General features: G+C 31.4%; 2 protein-coding genes across 2 annotated transcripts; one reads left to right on the top strand and one right to left on the bottom strand.

Annotated features, from left to right (window-relative positions):
* The first annotated feature begins 1,709 nt into the window (after positions 1–1,709).
* Positions 1,710–4,658, top strand: LOC136079216 (52 kDa repressor of the inhibitor of the protein kinase-like). The gene is made up of 6 exons (XM_065794939.1): positions 1,710–2,101; positions 2,820–3,047; positions 3,528–3,957; positions 4,032–4,275; positions 4,319–4,467; positions 4,584–4,658. Exons 1-6 carry the CDS (start codon positions 1,710–1,712, stop codon positions 4,656–4,658), a joined length of 1,518 nt encoding a protein of 505 aa, XP_065651011.1.
* A 4,793-nt stretch (positions 4,659–9,451) lies between these two features.
* Positions 9,452–10,498, bottom strand: LOC136079217 (uncharacterized). Its single transcript, XM_065794940.1, has 2 exons — positions 9,800–10,498; positions 9,452–9,580 (listed from the first exon to the last, which is right to left on the bottom strand). Exons 1-2 carry the CDS (start codon positions 10,496–10,498, stop codon positions 9,452–9,454), a joined length of 828 nt encoding a protein of 275 aa, XP_065651012.1.
* Positions 10,499–17,211: the final 6,713 nt, after the last annotated feature.

The following is a 17,211-nucleotide window of genomic DNA, read 5'->3' on the forward strand; positions in this document are numbered from 1 at the left end:
GGAAGTTCCCTTGTTTTTTTTTTAAATGTTGTTCCGGGTCGCCGCAAACAAATTAGTATGTTTTTATGCGAGTTGAAAGGCTTTGGTTTACACGACCCATCAATGGAAAGAAAATATCCACATCCTTTACAAAAACTTTGTAATTATCGTGTTTTTTCAAATTGAATTCTAACAAGCGTATGTTCAACAGCAAAATTGTATCAGTGATTAAATAAGTCATTTATAAATAATTTTGCTGTGCTGAAAAGGAATATAGCATTACATATTTATAGCAGGCTTGTGGAGCCGCAAGTTTTTTTCACGGCTGGATAAGTTTTTTTCCCGGACCTAATAAGTTAAATTTAAATTTTGAATGAAAATTAAAAATATTTAGGCTTGTTTCCCAAGTTGGATAATAACTACACCAATTAGTTTTTATCCAACCCTCATTTTTAAAATGACCTCTGGTAACACTTTGAAACGAAAATTAATATATTGGTTTTTGTTTGAAAGTGCCCAATAATTACAATAATCAAAAACTTTCAGAACATTTAATAAAGTTTAGAGTTAAGGCTGACTTGTCTGAAGCATTTAAAGACATCTTGTTGCGTAGTTGAGTAGTGCAGAACATTCATTCCTAATGGTTTTTGCAGCAAAGGTGTTAATATTTGTAATGCAATTTTAGGTAAGAAAATTTTAAATATAAAATGCTTTTACAACTATAGTTATTTGTAACGGTTGAAAAGCAATGTGGTTTGAAGCTTGTTGCATCTAGCATAGGGTTGAGCTAAAGTAGCCATAAACAAAAAAGATGGCGTGAACTTCCTGACTAAATGATCCTCCGCGATGCTCTGCGATATGACCATTAGGTCTTCTTGGAGCACAAATTAAAAATTAGAAAATAGATAAGCTTTCATCGGCTTTTAAATTTAACGGTAAATTGGTAAAAACTATTTTTTTTATCAATTTTTCTAAAAATCATCATTGATGGCATGTTAAAAATTTCATGCTCTTTTTTCTTATGAAAGCAGTCTGAGTTATATAGACGTTTGTACAGTCATCAAATTGCTTTTCTGTCTCTCAGTTTTATAATTGTATCCTTTATTTTGATGCAAAAAATCATTTCTTATGGTTCAGTTTGTTAATCAGAAACTTAAAGATTTTCTCTGCAGTTAAAAGGGTGAAAATTTTCTTTAAAGTGCTTTTGCTGTCAATTTGAGTTGTTCAAGTGCATTAGTGTGACTCCCAAAAATCAAAATTTCTTTGCCGTGTTGTTGTTTACCTTTTTCGCAGAAAACCTCATTTTTGACAAGAGATTTTGGTTATAACTTTTTGGAATTTGTTGATAACCGACTAGAAATAAATTTTGACTTTTGGGAGAGAAATGCTGTTGCTGACTTCATCATCAATAAGTCTGGATGTATTCATAAAGTGTAACGCTAAAACTTTTCCTATCCAACAGTAATAAACTTAGTTGATTTTTTAGCTCATTTTTGACACTTGCAAAATAGTTTTGGGGGGGGGGGGTAATTTTTCATTCCATGTTTTTGATCAAGACGGTACCAGATTTCTGATGTAGATCCTGTGAATACACCTATCCAACATAAATCTACCATTTTGCGCGGTGGGGACTGAACTCTAATTGTGTGGGTAAAAAGTCGAAAAAACTTCCTAAATATCTGTATTTGAATTAGTATTTATTTGTATTTATCTCATCTTTTGAATTCAACATGATGGGTAACAGAGGTAACTGTGCAGTAAAAGGGTGTTCGAATAGCCATTATAAACTTTATAAGTGGAAAAAACAAAAATGTAATGTTCATGAAGGTTTGAAAAAAGAACAATGTGGTTGCAATCGTCCTTTCAATCTTTACTGTCTTCCAAGTTCTTTAAGAAATTCTAGAAAAAGAAAAAAATGGAAAATTTTATTAAAAAGAGAAGGTAAAAATAAGAAAAAATGGAATCCATGCGACAGTGATCGTGTTTGTTCGGTGCATTTTGTAGATGGAACACCTACCATTGCTAATCCAGATCCTTCTTTAAATATGGATATAATTCTACTAACATTAAGCCAAGAAAGAGTTTATATAAACGTCCAAATCGAACTTTTTAATTTTGAAAAGTATTACACAGAAATTACACCCTGAGTAAAGTTTTAGTCAAGTTCTATTGACATTTATCATTAGGAGGAGAAGACAATAATTAACAGCAGACATATATTAAAATATATCAATGGAAATCCACAATTACTTTATACAAAGCTGTGTATCTTTTTAATTACTTGTATTTTGAACAATATAAAAAGAAAGAAAAGGTTTTAAACATTAAAAATTAAATTCGGACTTCCCTTAATACATACAGCCTGTTTGGTATGTATTTATTAAACATTTCTTAAACATAAAATTTAGACAGTTTAATTATTTGCTTAAAATGTCGACTAATTCTCAAGTTCAAATAGCTCTCCAAACATAATGCCAATCGTAGTTAGTCCATTGGAAAGAAAGATTGGAAAAAAATATTACTTGTTTTAAAGACAAACACCCAAATATGAATGTTGTAGAAAATATTAGAGGTTTAGACACCTTTTTACTAAAGACTTTTTCAGAAAAACATTGTGGCAATTTCATTTATTTAAGGTAGAAATATTTATTTTGTTTCAGTGTTTTTTTTTATTGTTAAGCTTTCTTTTCTTTTTTTCTGTCCCTTTTCAATACGTTCAATACCTTTTCATTATGTTATTTCAATACCTTTTCATTATGTTCCATTAGTACTAAAAAACAATTTGAAACGTAAAGCTTCTAATGAAAGTAGCAGGATGTAACTAAAATTACTTTTTATAGCAAATACAAAGATCATGATGACGTTATGGAATCTAATTTAAAAACTAAATCTTCGCATCTTTGCAAGCAATTACCAATACCTAGTTTTAGTAAAGTAACTCAATGTATACCATTTTCTATCCCATCCTATAATTATGATATTGGTTATTTGGTTTCTAATTATGCTAGTTATTCCAGTGTTGCTAAAACTTTAAGTAATTCTGAAGTTCAACATTTAGTTCAATCTGTGTTTGTACCTTGTAAAACATTTACTTTTCCTAAAAATTCAAATGGACGTAGCTTTCAACTTGCATGGATAGATAAATTTCCATGGCTTACTTATTCAAAGATATTTTATAGTGCTTTCTGTTTGCCATGTTTCCTTTTGGTCACAGTTTTTACTATAGTAGAAAGGCTGTTCAGTAAACCATTCAACTAATGGAACGATGCTTCTGCTCACTTTAAGAAACCTGTATTTGGAAAAAATAATAATCTAACCTGCAGAAACAAAGGATTGCTTGTTAAAACTGCTGAAGTTTTGTTTTCTTTATCATCATTTTGGTCTTTTAAAACATAGCCAATTGATATAACCTCTCAAAAAATAACTCAATCACAGATTTCTGAAAATCGTAGATTGTTGTTACCAATTATTAAAACAATTATTCTATGTGGGCCCCTTGGTCTTCCTTTAAGAGGTTATTGAGATAATTCAAAATTTCATTCTGGTAGAAGCGAATCTGCAGGAAATTTCATCAAACTGCTTCATTTTCGTATCAAAGCTGGCGATAAAATTCTTGAAGATCATTTAAAGTATCATCAAAAAAATGCATCTTATATATCAAATACATCTCAAAATGAGCTGATAAATTGTTGCGGAGAAGTAGTTACCGACAAAATAATAGAAGAAATCAAAAAGTCTCAATATTTTTCTAATATTGCTGATGAAGCTTCAGACAGTTCAAATAAAGAGCAACTTTCTTTGGTTATTAGATTTGTTGATTCTAATTTAGACATAAAGGAAGAATTTGTTAAATTTATACATTGTTTAAATGGTGTTACTGGCGAAGGTTTATTTAGAGTTTTATTAAAAAGTATGTCTGTTCTTTCCTTGGATATTATAAATTGTAGAGGACAATCTTATGATGGTGCTCGAGCAATCGTTGGACATACTAAAAAGTTGTCTGCTCATATTTTAAATTTCAATGAAAAAGCTATTTTTACTCATTGTTACAGCTTAATGTAGCTATTTGTGTATCATACAATGTGCAGTCTATCAGGAACCTTTTAACTCATGTAAAAGAGGTATCATACTTTTTTAATCTTTCTCCAACCAGTCAACAAAAATTAGAAGAGCATATTGATAAAATTACTTCATTAGCTTCCAAAAAAAAGTTAAAAGATGTTTGTAGAACACGTTGGATTGATAAAGTACATGGCATGGATACTTTTCAAGAGCTTTTTATACCTGTGGTCTCCGGTCTTTAAGAAATATCCTTAAACATCAACATTTAATCATACAGCATCTACTACATCTAAAACATTTAATCATACAGTATCTACTTCTGCTTCCTCTTTACCGAAGTTAATAACAGGTTTTGATTTTATTGTTGCACTTTGTATAACAAGAAATGTTTTTGATATAACTCTTCCAATTACACGATTGTTGCAGGTAAAAAGCAAGGATATTTATAATGGTTTGAATCTTATCCAGGCATTAAAAGAAGTTGTGTCTTCTCTTAGAAATATAGTTGATGAACACCAACATATATATGCTATGAACAATAGGGATATGACAATTTTGCAACCCTATATCCCCATACTAAATTTAGTGGAGATTTTGTGCAAAAATCAGAAAAATAACAAGCATTTTTACTATATGTCAAAAAAGTTCACCCCCCAATTAAAAAATATTTGTAAATTTTTTAAAAAAAATGTAGTTTTGCAACACATCTTCCACTACTTTATAGAAACCAATAAACATGTATAATTAAAATTTGTCTGCTGTGTATTTGACAATAAGTATTTAATATTTAGTTTTTCTATGCTATGGCATAATGGCATTAAGTCTTGCATCACTTTCACAGCACGTTATGCACATATATTTGAACGTTGTGTTGGTATTGGTGTTGGCTCAGTGGACCAAAACCTTTTCAATGATTTCAATGCTTTAGGATGCTCATTGCATGCTTCTAATAGATTAACAAAGTCTGCAGGATTGAAGTAGTGACCCCCAAACCATATATCACCCCATGAACCACAGATGAAGTCACATGCTGCTTGAGCTGATTCTGATTCTTGGTATTCTGGTACTAAAATGTAAGCAAGTAGAATAAAAATGGCTCTCGAATTCCACCTTGCATTGCTTATAGCAGGAAGTGATTTGAAATTAACTTTTGGAAAGTTACCTGTGCTTTTAAACTTTCTATAACATGCTATTAAGTGATTCAGGAAATCCATGTCATCTCTCCAGCGAGTTCGCTTCACTTTCGTCAAAGGATTTCCAATATTACTAAAAAATAGCTTCAAGTTCTTGTAATCTTGCTGCAACCTTGTCACAAAAGGGTAATGGAGATATGGTGACATTGTCGATCCTTCAAAAAGATCATTCATGACATGTTTCAAAAGAGTATCTAGAATATGGTGTTGGCATCCAATAAAAACAGGCTTTTCTAGTCCAATGGTTTTAAAATGTTTCTGTAACCGTGTAACTACACCATTTCTTAATCTTGTGTTTGTAGATGTTGTGTCAGATACAATCATTTTTATGGCTGGCCACAGCTCATACTCATCTAGCACATGCTTTATCCCATTATATATTGTTTCACTTTTTCCATTCATCATTTCCAGAACAGCAAGCCTAACCTCTCTATTTTCATTTTTCAAAACAACTACTTGATGTTCCATTTTCTTTATTTGTTTTCCATCAAAATGCAAAGACCACTTTTCATTTTTTAGGTTTTCCATATAATTTGCTTTCAACTTTTCTCCTTCTTTCATAACACCTTTGTAGATACCACTTTGCGTTGGAGTATGAATAGAAATACCACTTTCTGAAAGAGTTTTACAGACTTTATGTGCTTTTTTGGTACTAATCTTAGCAGAAATCACTAAATTTACTGCTGAATTTGTTTTTTGTTTTTTAGATGATGATGAAGGACCTTCAGCTTCAATATCACTGCTGGAACACTGCTCTTCACTTTCTGAAGGTTCTCCTTCACTAGCTGATTCAAAAAAATCTTGTCCTTGACTGATGGACATTTGTTTCTTTATCAACACTAATTTTCTTGGATGAATACCTTCAGCATCTTTAATTGTGGTACAATATCCAGCTCTTCCATTTGTTGACTTTTGAAGACAATAAAATTCTTTATCTTCCTGACACAACCATTCACCTTTCTCATCGGTTATGTCAAACAATCGTGTAAAATTTTGAGTTCCGGGTTTTCGACTATCTTTGTCAAGTTTTTTCAATACATTTTCTATTTTTCTTTCTGCTGCCGATTTCCCTTGTTGAATAGGAATATTTAGCTTTCTCCATAGCAATTTAGTTTCTTCAGCCACAATTGCAATTCTCTCCTTTCTACTTTTCACATTTGATGACAAACTTTTAAATCGATCAATGATACGCTGTTCTGTTGGCATCTTATTCATTTCACTAATACTTTTAACAACAGTAGTACATTTTCTGGAAGTTTTAGCTTTTTCAAACCTTACTAAATTTAATTCCCAAACTTTCTTATTCTTGTTTGAAGCAACTCTATTTTTGGACATAATGTTCAAAACACAAGATAACAGTTTGACAAAGTTAAAGAAGACAATTCCGGTTATATACAAAAAACCAATTATAAAATGCTGAAGCACTTCCGCGCGGTCCAACAGGGTTCAAATCAAAAATTGCAGTTATTAAAAGTTTCAGTTATCTCGTAAAGAAATCTGTAGAATTTATGATGTTTGTGATCACAGTCGTATATTGAGTAAGATTGGGTTCTCTATTATATTTCTAATTTATAACTCACTAAAAAGATAGGAAAAATTATTTTCAGCTTGAGGGGTGATCTTTTTTGACAATTTACATAAAAAAAAATATATTTTATGTTTATAAATATAATTTCTCCACTCATGGTTACATGGGGAATAAAAAATTCTTAAATTTTTTTTTTAGTCATACCCCTAATGAACAAGCATTAAAAATTGCATCTAAGATAAATATTATAGAAGAAAAGTCTAGAACTTTTATTTCAAAAAACAGAGCTATACTCCTTTTGAATCTGTCTCTCATTATTTTAAATTGGTTATCCCTATTCCTTTGTTAGACCATCTGAGTTCTGAGTTAAACGCAAGGTTTAATAATACAACTTTAAAGTGTTATAAAGCACTTGTCTTAGTTCCTTCAAAAATGATTGCAGAAGTTCAGTGTTCTTGTGATACTAATTGGAAAGATCATGTCATATTTTATTTAGTGAATTTTATATAATAGACTTACCAAATCCACTCGCTTTATTAGGTGACTTAAACTGTGGGAAGTATATTGGTTAAATTTTAAAAATGAGCTTCCGTCTAATATTACCGAAATATTAAAAGCAATAAATTTTCCTGGATTTGAAAACATTAAAATTTGTCTTAAGTTACTTGCTACATTACCCTTAACTTCATGTTAATGTGAGCGAACATTTTCTTCACTTCGACGTCTAAAAGATTATAAAAGAAGCACTATGGTATAGGACCGCCTAAATGGTTTAGCTTTAATGAATATTCACACAGAGTTACCTATAGATGTTGAAAAAGTCATTAAAAAGTTTACTATAAATAATCGTGGGCTGTGTTTTAAATAAAATTTTATTAAAAATATAATAAAATAAAATAATTAAAAAAATGTATAATAAAAATATAATATATAAAAAATATAAAAATATTATCTTAAAAAAAAAAAAACTCCTTGCTCAACGGCTATTTTCATAGCAACACATCTTTGTAAGAACATTATTTGACATTGAACAGTACAGTAAGTATAGCCCGCACTTTATTTACAATTTGGTTTTCAACTTTCTTTTTTTGGAGTGGGGCGGAAGTTATAGTTTCGAAAAATAAAGTTCATATCGCGTCAAATATATTAAAAAAGCCTAATTTCGCAAACAACAGATAAAGAATAGTGTCGCAAATATCCCAAATCAAGAGTAGTATACAAATCAACCAATAAGTTGACTCATTTACTCCTTGCGTGCTTTCCCTAAATAAGTCGATGGGTGTAATACTTCATGCGTGCTCTTCCTAAATCTAAAAAAGTGCGATAGCAGGGATCTTTAAGAATTTTTTTTGCTTCGTCGAAGAATAGATCGTGTGTAACTGTTAAGCGTTGGTGTTGACTATGGTTATCATAATTTTCTTCTAAAAATAGATAGCGTGCGAAGCGATGATGCTTGATAATGGTTAGCATCATGTGCGATAAAATATCGGGCGATTGCTAAGCCGTCTTACCTCATATATACGTTTGTCAATAAGGAAGGGGAGGGGGGATGCTAAAATTTAACATTTTGGGGGAGGGGTTGAAATCGCAACTTACTTAAAAAAATTCCTGTACACGCCCCTGATATGCTACCCAGTCATTGCTAAATGTGTGTGAAGGATGTAATTCTAAAACGTCTATGATTAATTCTATTGTTAAAAAAGTTAATTTCTTGAATATATCCTTGAAGCAACTAAACCCAAAACAAGTTAATCAAACTAAGGGCTGTTTATATGGAAAACGAGCTGGCTCGTTTGCCAAGCCAGCCCGCTTTCCATATAAACAGCCGTTTGCCGAGATATCGACGTCACCAATTTTTTAATTTAATTTTATTTTGCGTTTATATGAATAAACGAACTAGCCCGGATAGCGATATCTCACTGTTTTTTGCCGAGATCTCGGCAAACGGGCTGGTTAATTATAAAAACCTTGACTTTGATGCCGATAAAGTTTGTTTATATAGAGAAATTCGCTTATCTATGGCAGAGATCTATAATAAAGATGAAGAGTTGTATTTCGGGCCTGTTGCCATCGAAACTTTAAATGAAAAGGACTCAATAGAAGTAATAAAACGAGGAATTAAACGAGTTCAAGAAAAATTGAAGGAAATTTGAAAAAAGTTTTCAAAAGCAGTTGTGAGTGAAAGTCGAAGTGAAAGTGGTAAAACTATATTTGAGTTTTACGACCAACTCATCTTCTTGTGGGGTGTTCAGCCAATATTGAACCACTTATATTTGATGTTAAAGGGGATGATTTTATTGAAACCGAAGTAACTAATTTTTCAACTGATCAAGACTTATCAGAAGAGGTAGAGTTAGTCAACAACAGTGTTAACGCATATAGTATTAATAACCCTAAAAATAGAAAAAGCTGTATACCACAACTCATTGACAACAAAAGAAAGCACTTGGAACGAAATTTAGGCGCCGCCCAATGCGACCAACTACTGCTTAAAGAAGCTAGAGACGATACTCAATTTAGAAAAGAAATGGCAGAAGTAATGCAAGAATCGACAAAGTGCTTCACAGAAAGTATTAACACTGTAAGTAAATCAATGACTAACCTGGGAAATGGCATAAGTCGTTCTATTGAGCTTTTAGCACAAGCTATGATAGTATGAACACCAATCATCAAACTAAAATCAGTTCTATCAACATTCACCAAACGTATATTCACAAATGCAACTTAGTCCCTTAGTGTTATCAACAAATACTGGTCTAGATAAAAACACTTTCGAAAATATTGAGAAAAAATAAAAACAAATAATTTTATGAAGAGTCTTTATAAATATAATGTTCAAGATGTTTATTATTATTATTATTATTGTTATTATTATTATTATTATTATTATTATTATCATTATTATTATCATTATTATTATTATTATTATATATATATATATATATATATATATATATATATATATATATATATATATATATATATATATATATATATATATATATATATATATATATATATATATATATACATATACATGTGTTCTTCGGATAGCTAATCCTTCAGCTTCATTTATAGAATATTTTGGGTTTGGTACATTTTTGTATTCTTTTTCGTTTTTTTTAATGAGATCTGTTTGTGATTTGGCTAGGTCGTCGTCAACATAAGAATTTGTTTTTTCACATATGTTATGCAATACAAAACAAGTATAAATAACAGTAGGAACAGCCTCTAGTTTAAGGTCAACCTTTCTTGTTAAAAAACCCCATCTAGCTTTAAGGCGACCAAAAACGCACTCAATAGGGTTTCGTGCTGCTCTAAGCATGTTGTTAAAAATTACCTCTTCATTATTTGAACAATGTTCATATTCTTTCATACAGAATGGTAGTAATGGATAGGCTGGATCACCAATAAGATAATTAGGTATCTTATCTGCATTTTTTGTTGGTTTTTGAAACGTTTGAGGAAGAATAACATTTCTTAACTTCATATTTATTGATGAGTTTGCAAACACTTTAGCATCATGTACATTTCCTGGCCACATGCACTCAACATCCATAAAATAGTCTTTATTATCACATGCAGCTTGAACACTAAGAAAAAAGTATTGCTTATAGCAAAAAAAGTCTTGTGAGTTAGTTAATGGACGACGAATAGGGATATGGGTGCCATCGATGCATCCAAAGGCTTGTGTCATTCCAAATTTACTTTCAAACTCTGAAACTTTATTTCGCATTTTAGTTTAATTTCTTAGAAGAAATAGATACTTTGGCCCAAGATACTTTGATATTGCCTTATAAACTGAAATTATAACGACAGAAGCAGTGCATACTGCAATTCCAAAAGTATTTGCAGTCACTCTCAAAGATCCAGTATCTTTTAAGTAATATAAAGTAATAGCTACTTTTTTATCTGCTGATAGAGCTCTAGAGTTAGGCAAAAAAAGGTCAGGAGATAAATACAGGCTTAACTCTGAAACCATATTCATGAAAAGAAACCGTGAAAGCCTAAAATTTGTTTTCCATACATCAATGGGAGCTACACCAGTTATTATATTATCCCACCATAAATCAGTTCTTCCAGTTTTAAACCCGCAACTACGATTTTTTCTTTTAAGGCGCCTCTCTTACTTTTTTCATCTTTTGAAGTGATTTTGATTGTTTTTGTAAGAGATTAATATTTAAAAAATTATCAAATTTAAATTTGTGAAGCTTATATAACACTATTAGGCTTTTAAGAAGCATTATTTGTGTTATAACATCAGTTAAACATATTGTTAAAATGCAATGTGTTTTTTTGTCGATAGCCGCCATCTTTAAAGTTACTACTTTACCGATAAAGAGGCTAGCCCTGCTAGAAAAAGCAAGACTGACCTCGATATCAATTTTTAATTTTTTGGTAAAAATTCATATAAACGCAATTTTAAAACTGGCTCGTTTTCCGGGCTAGCTCGGCAAACGGGCTAGCCCTTGTCCATATAAACAGGCCTTAAGAAATTATTGATTTTTTCATGCAACAAAGTTAAAACAGACAAAAAAATGAACTTTTATGCAGGAATATTTACAATATATACAATAGCTTTATTTAATGCCATTTTCTTATTACATCATTTCTTCAAAAGCTTAGTTACTGGCGAGGACCAAAGCATGTTCAGAATACTAGCAAATTAAAGCACAGATTTCAGTCAACTAAATATAGAAAACTTTCTCATTGTGACGAATTTTTTTAAACACTTGTGCGACTTTGTCTTGGTATTCTAAATGAAGACCTTGCAGAATGATACTTATTCTAACACATTTACCACATGGATTAAACCTATAAGCAACGTGTTAGATAGTGCTCTTATTGTATGGCTTCCACGTGAAACCATCAGAGAAAATTTGCCTAGAGTATTTAAGAATGCAGGATATTACAAGTGTTGTGTGATTAATGATTGTGCTGAAGTTTTTATTGAACAACCTAAGTCTCTTTTAGCACGAGCTTCAACTTAGTCTGATTATAAACACTTTTTTACCTGATTGTTATGGCGGAAGATGTTCAGATAATTTTATTACAAAAGACAGTGGCTTTGTTAGAGCGTGACGATGCTAGAGTGTGACGATAAAGTCATGACTTGTTAGAGCGTGACGATGAAGTCATGGCAGATTGTGGATTTCAAATTCACTAAGAACTTTTTTTAAGGTTTTGTATTTTGATAATTTCTCCAGGTGCTCGTTTCAAAAGTCAAATGATTGCATCTGAATGTAAAAGAACTAAAAAGTTAGCTAACTTAAGAATACACGTTGAACGAGTCATTAATAGAATGAAAACGTATAGAATTTTAAAGAATGTTTTTCCTCTAAATATGTTGCGTCATGTTGATGATATTTTGAGGGTTTGTGCTGTATTCTGTAACTTGAAACCTGTATTGGTCAATAATTCAAGAGATGGAAATATAAAACATTAACGTTGTTAAATAATAGTATACAAAGTATAATGTGTTACCACAGGAATCTGTGCTACCTTCAAAACTAAAAAGTTCTATTTTGTACAAAGTTTTTTTAAACTCCTTCTTGGCTTTATGTTAGCAATGGTAGGTGTTCCATCCACAAAATCCATCGAACATACACAATAACTGTCGCATGGGTTCCATTTTTTCTTATTTTTACTTTCCCTTTTTAATAAAACTTTTCACTTTTCTCTTTTTCCAGAATTTTTTTTTAAGAACTTGGAAAACAGTAAAGATTGAAAAGAAGATTACAAATACATTGATCTTTTGTCAAACCTTCATGAACATTACATTCTTGTATTTGTATATTTTCCGAAAAAAAAGACTAATATGTTTAGTATGCGTTTTTTACCCCCAGCAAGTCTAGGGTCAGAAATCCCTCTCCTTCCTCTGCCTTTTCAGAGCAGGCTTAACATTGGTAGTAACGGTTTTTATTTAGTTGCTAAAATCTTAAATTTTGTTTATTTTTATTACGCGCGTCCGCGTTTTTATTAGATAACGGGTGATGCGGAAGTTATCGGACAAATCCAAATTTCATTATTTGAGCATAATAATTAGTTTTTGTGGTTTTATGCGAAGGCATAAACGTTCTATAAAATATAAACTTTATTATTTCAAACACAATTATTTAAAATGAGGTTAAATGCAGCTGAACGAGAATGTTTTTTGTAAATAAACCTAATATAAAAAAAAAAGTCGTAAATCATTTTGAAAAGGAAGGATTTGCTCGAAGTACAATGTATGATAACCTAAAATGACTTGAAACTGTTCAATCGCTTTCTGATAGAAAGCACCCTGGTCGTTCGACATCCTGGACTAGAGAAAAGAAAGCCGAATTAACGAGACTTGTCAACAATCGAAAAGGGGTCAGTCAAAGAAAAATAGGTATTAAATTCGGTGTAAATCAATCGACAATTGGTCGTCAGTTGAAAAAAATTAATATTAAATATAGAAAACGTGAAAAGACTCCAAAATACACTATAGAACAACAAATAAAGGCAAAGAAAAGAAGCAGGAAACTAGTTAACCAACTCTATAACACAAAATCGCTTCTAGTCATCGATGACGAAAAATACTTTTGTTTTGCAGGGGACAACATGCCTGGAAATTCTGGATACTACACAAACAACAAAAAGACATGCCCAGAAAGTGTTCGTTTTATAGGAAAAGAGAAAATTCCAAAAAACTTATAAATGTGGATAGCCATATCTGACCGTGGTATGTCCGAGCCATTGTTTCGCACTTACAAGACTGTAGCGATCAATTCATCAATCTATATTAATGAATGTTTAGAAAAACGACTTCTTCCATTTATTCACAAGTATCATGGAGACTTTAACTATTTATTTTGGCCAGATTTAGCAAGTTCTCATTATTCTAAAGATTCTCTAAATTGGATGGACCAATATGTCTATTACGTTGATAAAGAATCCAAATGTGCCTCAAGCACGACCAATTAAAAATTTTTGGGGACATTTGGCACAGCAGGTTTACGAGGGAGATTTGCCAGCTTCAACAGAGCAAGTTTTGATTGATCGCATTAAACTAAAATTACAAGAAATTGATTTAAACTTTTTACAGTCGCATATGAAAGGCGTCAGAGCAAAATTGAGATCAATTGCAGATGGTGGTGTTTTTTCATATAAAAAATAATATATTTTTATTAAAAGATAAATGCTTTATTTAAAAAAAATATAATAGTAGTTTGTTTTTTTATTTATAAATAAGTTATTGACGTTTTATATTTTGTCCAATAACTTCCGCATCACCCGTTAAGCCACCGTTATATTTGATAATTTAAAATGTTTATAAGTTATTTAAGTGTTCATGATCTCCTAGGTGTCCATTTTAGAGGTATTTAGAACAACCATGTTTAGGGGTCGTACATATAATATTACGTACTCGGCAAGGGGGTAGGCGGAAATTATCCTAATCAGAGTAAATTGCGTACGTAGAGTGGGGTTGGGGGGTTGGGTGGAGGTGGTGGTGGTGGTGGTGGATGGGTAATGTTCATCAAGTGTATGTACGTAAACTCAAAAAATTGAGGTGGCAGTTCACGTTCACTTGCTAATTAGTAAAAGGTGATCGCAGCCCACATTCATGGCCTGCTAAGGTTATAAAAGTTAAACAGCACAAAAAAATAGTGATAAAGTTTGCGAGCGTGAATGGAAAAACAGCACAAAAATTTATTCTAAATAAATTAATATTAATGTTAACTTATTTCTAGAAACAAAACTTACTGTTTCAAGTTTTAATAATATTAAAACCATATGGAGGGAAGGGTGTATGAATATGTCATTAAAGTGCCAAATAAAGATACTTTACAAAAAACTGCAATGATTGAAGCCTGGGAACAAAAAAGACGTAAAAACTTGGCCTCCCTGGCCAAACTTAAGAGCAACAAGTTTCGCTTCCCTAGCCCCTTTCTGATCCAGCACTAATAATATACGTAACGAACTAAGAAAAAAGTTACTTCGCGTTGAATTACTTTCCTAACGATATATCATGCTTACCAGTTCATAGGTAAAAATTAGCCGTAATTTTATTATGCCGTAACTCCTCCTTTAAACAGTTATAACTAACGAACCATAGAGGCCCGTATCGTAAAATATTTTAGTGGAGGAGGTGGGTTGGGGTGGGTGGGTGGGGTAAATCATTTTTCAAAAAAGAGGCAATTTATAATAGCAAATAAATATATTGCTTGATCTATACAACAAAATTTACTCGATACAGAGGACGAATGGTAGAAGGAGAGGACGATTGCTACAATAAGGGGGCGTTAATTGCCCGCACGTTCGTTCTCGAAATGCCGGGGCTGATATTGGACTATCTCAGGATTAATATTAAAAAAGGAACAGTCATATAATTATGACATAGTTGTCACTTTTATCGTCGGGGAGGAGGAGGGGGCTGAAACGCAAATTAAGAGAGCTAAGGCAGCCCGAATCAGAATTTGAATAGAAAAAAACAGAAATTTCTAGAAATGTAGCCATATTTATTTTTCCTTATTAAATAAGAAACAAACTGCCATATATTGTAACAGTGGAAATCTTTATTAAGCTTGTACTAAATGGTACTGAGGAAGTCAAAGAACTTAATGATAAACATCAAAAAGTATTTTAATTAACAATGTTAGATGCAGTGATCAGCTATCTTATTAGATGGTTGGTTACCTAAAGAGGACAGTATTAAACAATGGCAAATGGTTTTCCCAACTATTCTCGCTTTCAAACATTCACAACATATTAATGGCACAAGCCATAAAGTTTGGTTGATTATAAGTTGAATAAACACTTGTAGGCAGTTTGCATAACAAGTTTAATCCAATTTCTAATTATTCAACCTAGCTTATTGTTGAATAAAAGTTGTGCTCAAATAATATTTATAGTAATAGTCTATAAATTTACACTTTATTTCTTCCCATTTGTTATTGTCAAATTTTATATGTTTAATAAAATTTCCATGAGGTGTCCACACCATAAAGTATGAGTGATGGTGCCTTGTAACAGCCATTAGTAAAAGGCATTGCATATAATATGGATGATTTTTGTTTAAAGAAATACCAACATCATTTTTAATCAAATATCGGATCAAGTGGAGGAAAGTAATTTATAGAAAATGGGCATTTAACTTCAAGACATGCAGGTGAATAACACAAACAAGTAGCAATACGATCAGGACTACCACCAAAAAAATATCTAAAAATAACAAATCATGCATTACTACTCCTTTATAATTGATTTTTAAATTTTCATAAAAACAGTTACCAGCATTCTGTTCCAGTTTAGTAGAATAATAAAAAATTGGATTAAATTTCTTATACAAACTGTCTACAAATGGTCTTTTTTTTTTTAAATATTGAGAAAAATTTTCTCTGCTAAAATCTAGACTTTTAATTTTAACAGATAAAATGTCTTTTTGATTTGGAAGCCATTGATTTGAAACCATTGTGCAAGCCGGATTTGTTAAGTCCATTCTTACAGCAGCTTCAATTCTAAACATTGCTGCAGCAACATGGTTTGTTTGGCTCATTCCTGTCATACACGTACAGTAAAAAGATCGGATTTTTGCATTTTCTTTTTCTATAATCAAGCACAGTTTATGGCTTGTGACATTAATACGTTGTGAATGTCTGCATTTACCTTTTTTTGCACAACATGGACTTTCCTCACTTATACAGTGATATGAGAGACTTTGAAGCCAGCCAGTTTTATAAAAACTTAAAGCTTTCGAACTTTTATAATTATTTAAGTCATTGCTGCCTAACTTAGATGGGTTAAGCATCAAATAGTTAGAAATATCTGGATACAAAACCATTGGCCATTGTTTAATACTGCCCTCTTCAGGTAACCAACCATCTAATAAGATAAACGGATCACTGCATTTAACATTGTTAATTGAAAGTTTTTTTTGATATTTATCTTTAAGTTTTCCGACTGCCTCGGTAGCAGTTAGTACAGGCTCAATAAAGTTTTCCATTGCAGAAAATACACGAGCAACCAATTCCATCTTTGTTCCAGAAACACGCAAATTTCGAAGTCTTAAATACTGCTTTAACTCATAAACTTTCATTTTATTAATTAAATCTAAATCCGATATAAGTGTATCTAAGGATAAATGATTTAAACAAAAGGAAAGCTCAATGTTTGCTTAAAAATCCTTTGTACGTAAAAGTTTACCCACACAATTTGGATCCAGACCTCAATACTTCTACACGTTTTTTCCGATTGGATAGGTGTATTAAGATTTGGCTTCGATTGATCTGAAAGTGTGTATTTTATACACACTTTCAGATCAATCTTTTTCATAATGTTTCTTAATATCTAACATATTTTGTTGCTTTATCGCATTTGTAATTTTCGTTACAACTGTGTGACTTTGCTCATATGGTGTACAAAAACCACACATTGGAAAAAAACTTTTATAAGTCTATGTAAATCTTAGCATTGATTTAGTCTAAT

The sequence above is a fragment of the Hydra vulgaris genome, chromosome 04, assembly GCF_038396675.1.
Source record: "Hydra vulgaris chromosome 04, alternate assembly HydraT2T_AEP".
In the NCBI taxonomy this organism is placed as follows: domain Eukaryota; kingdom Metazoa; phylum Cnidaria; class Hydrozoa; order Anthoathecata; family Hydridae; genus Hydra; species Hydra vulgaris.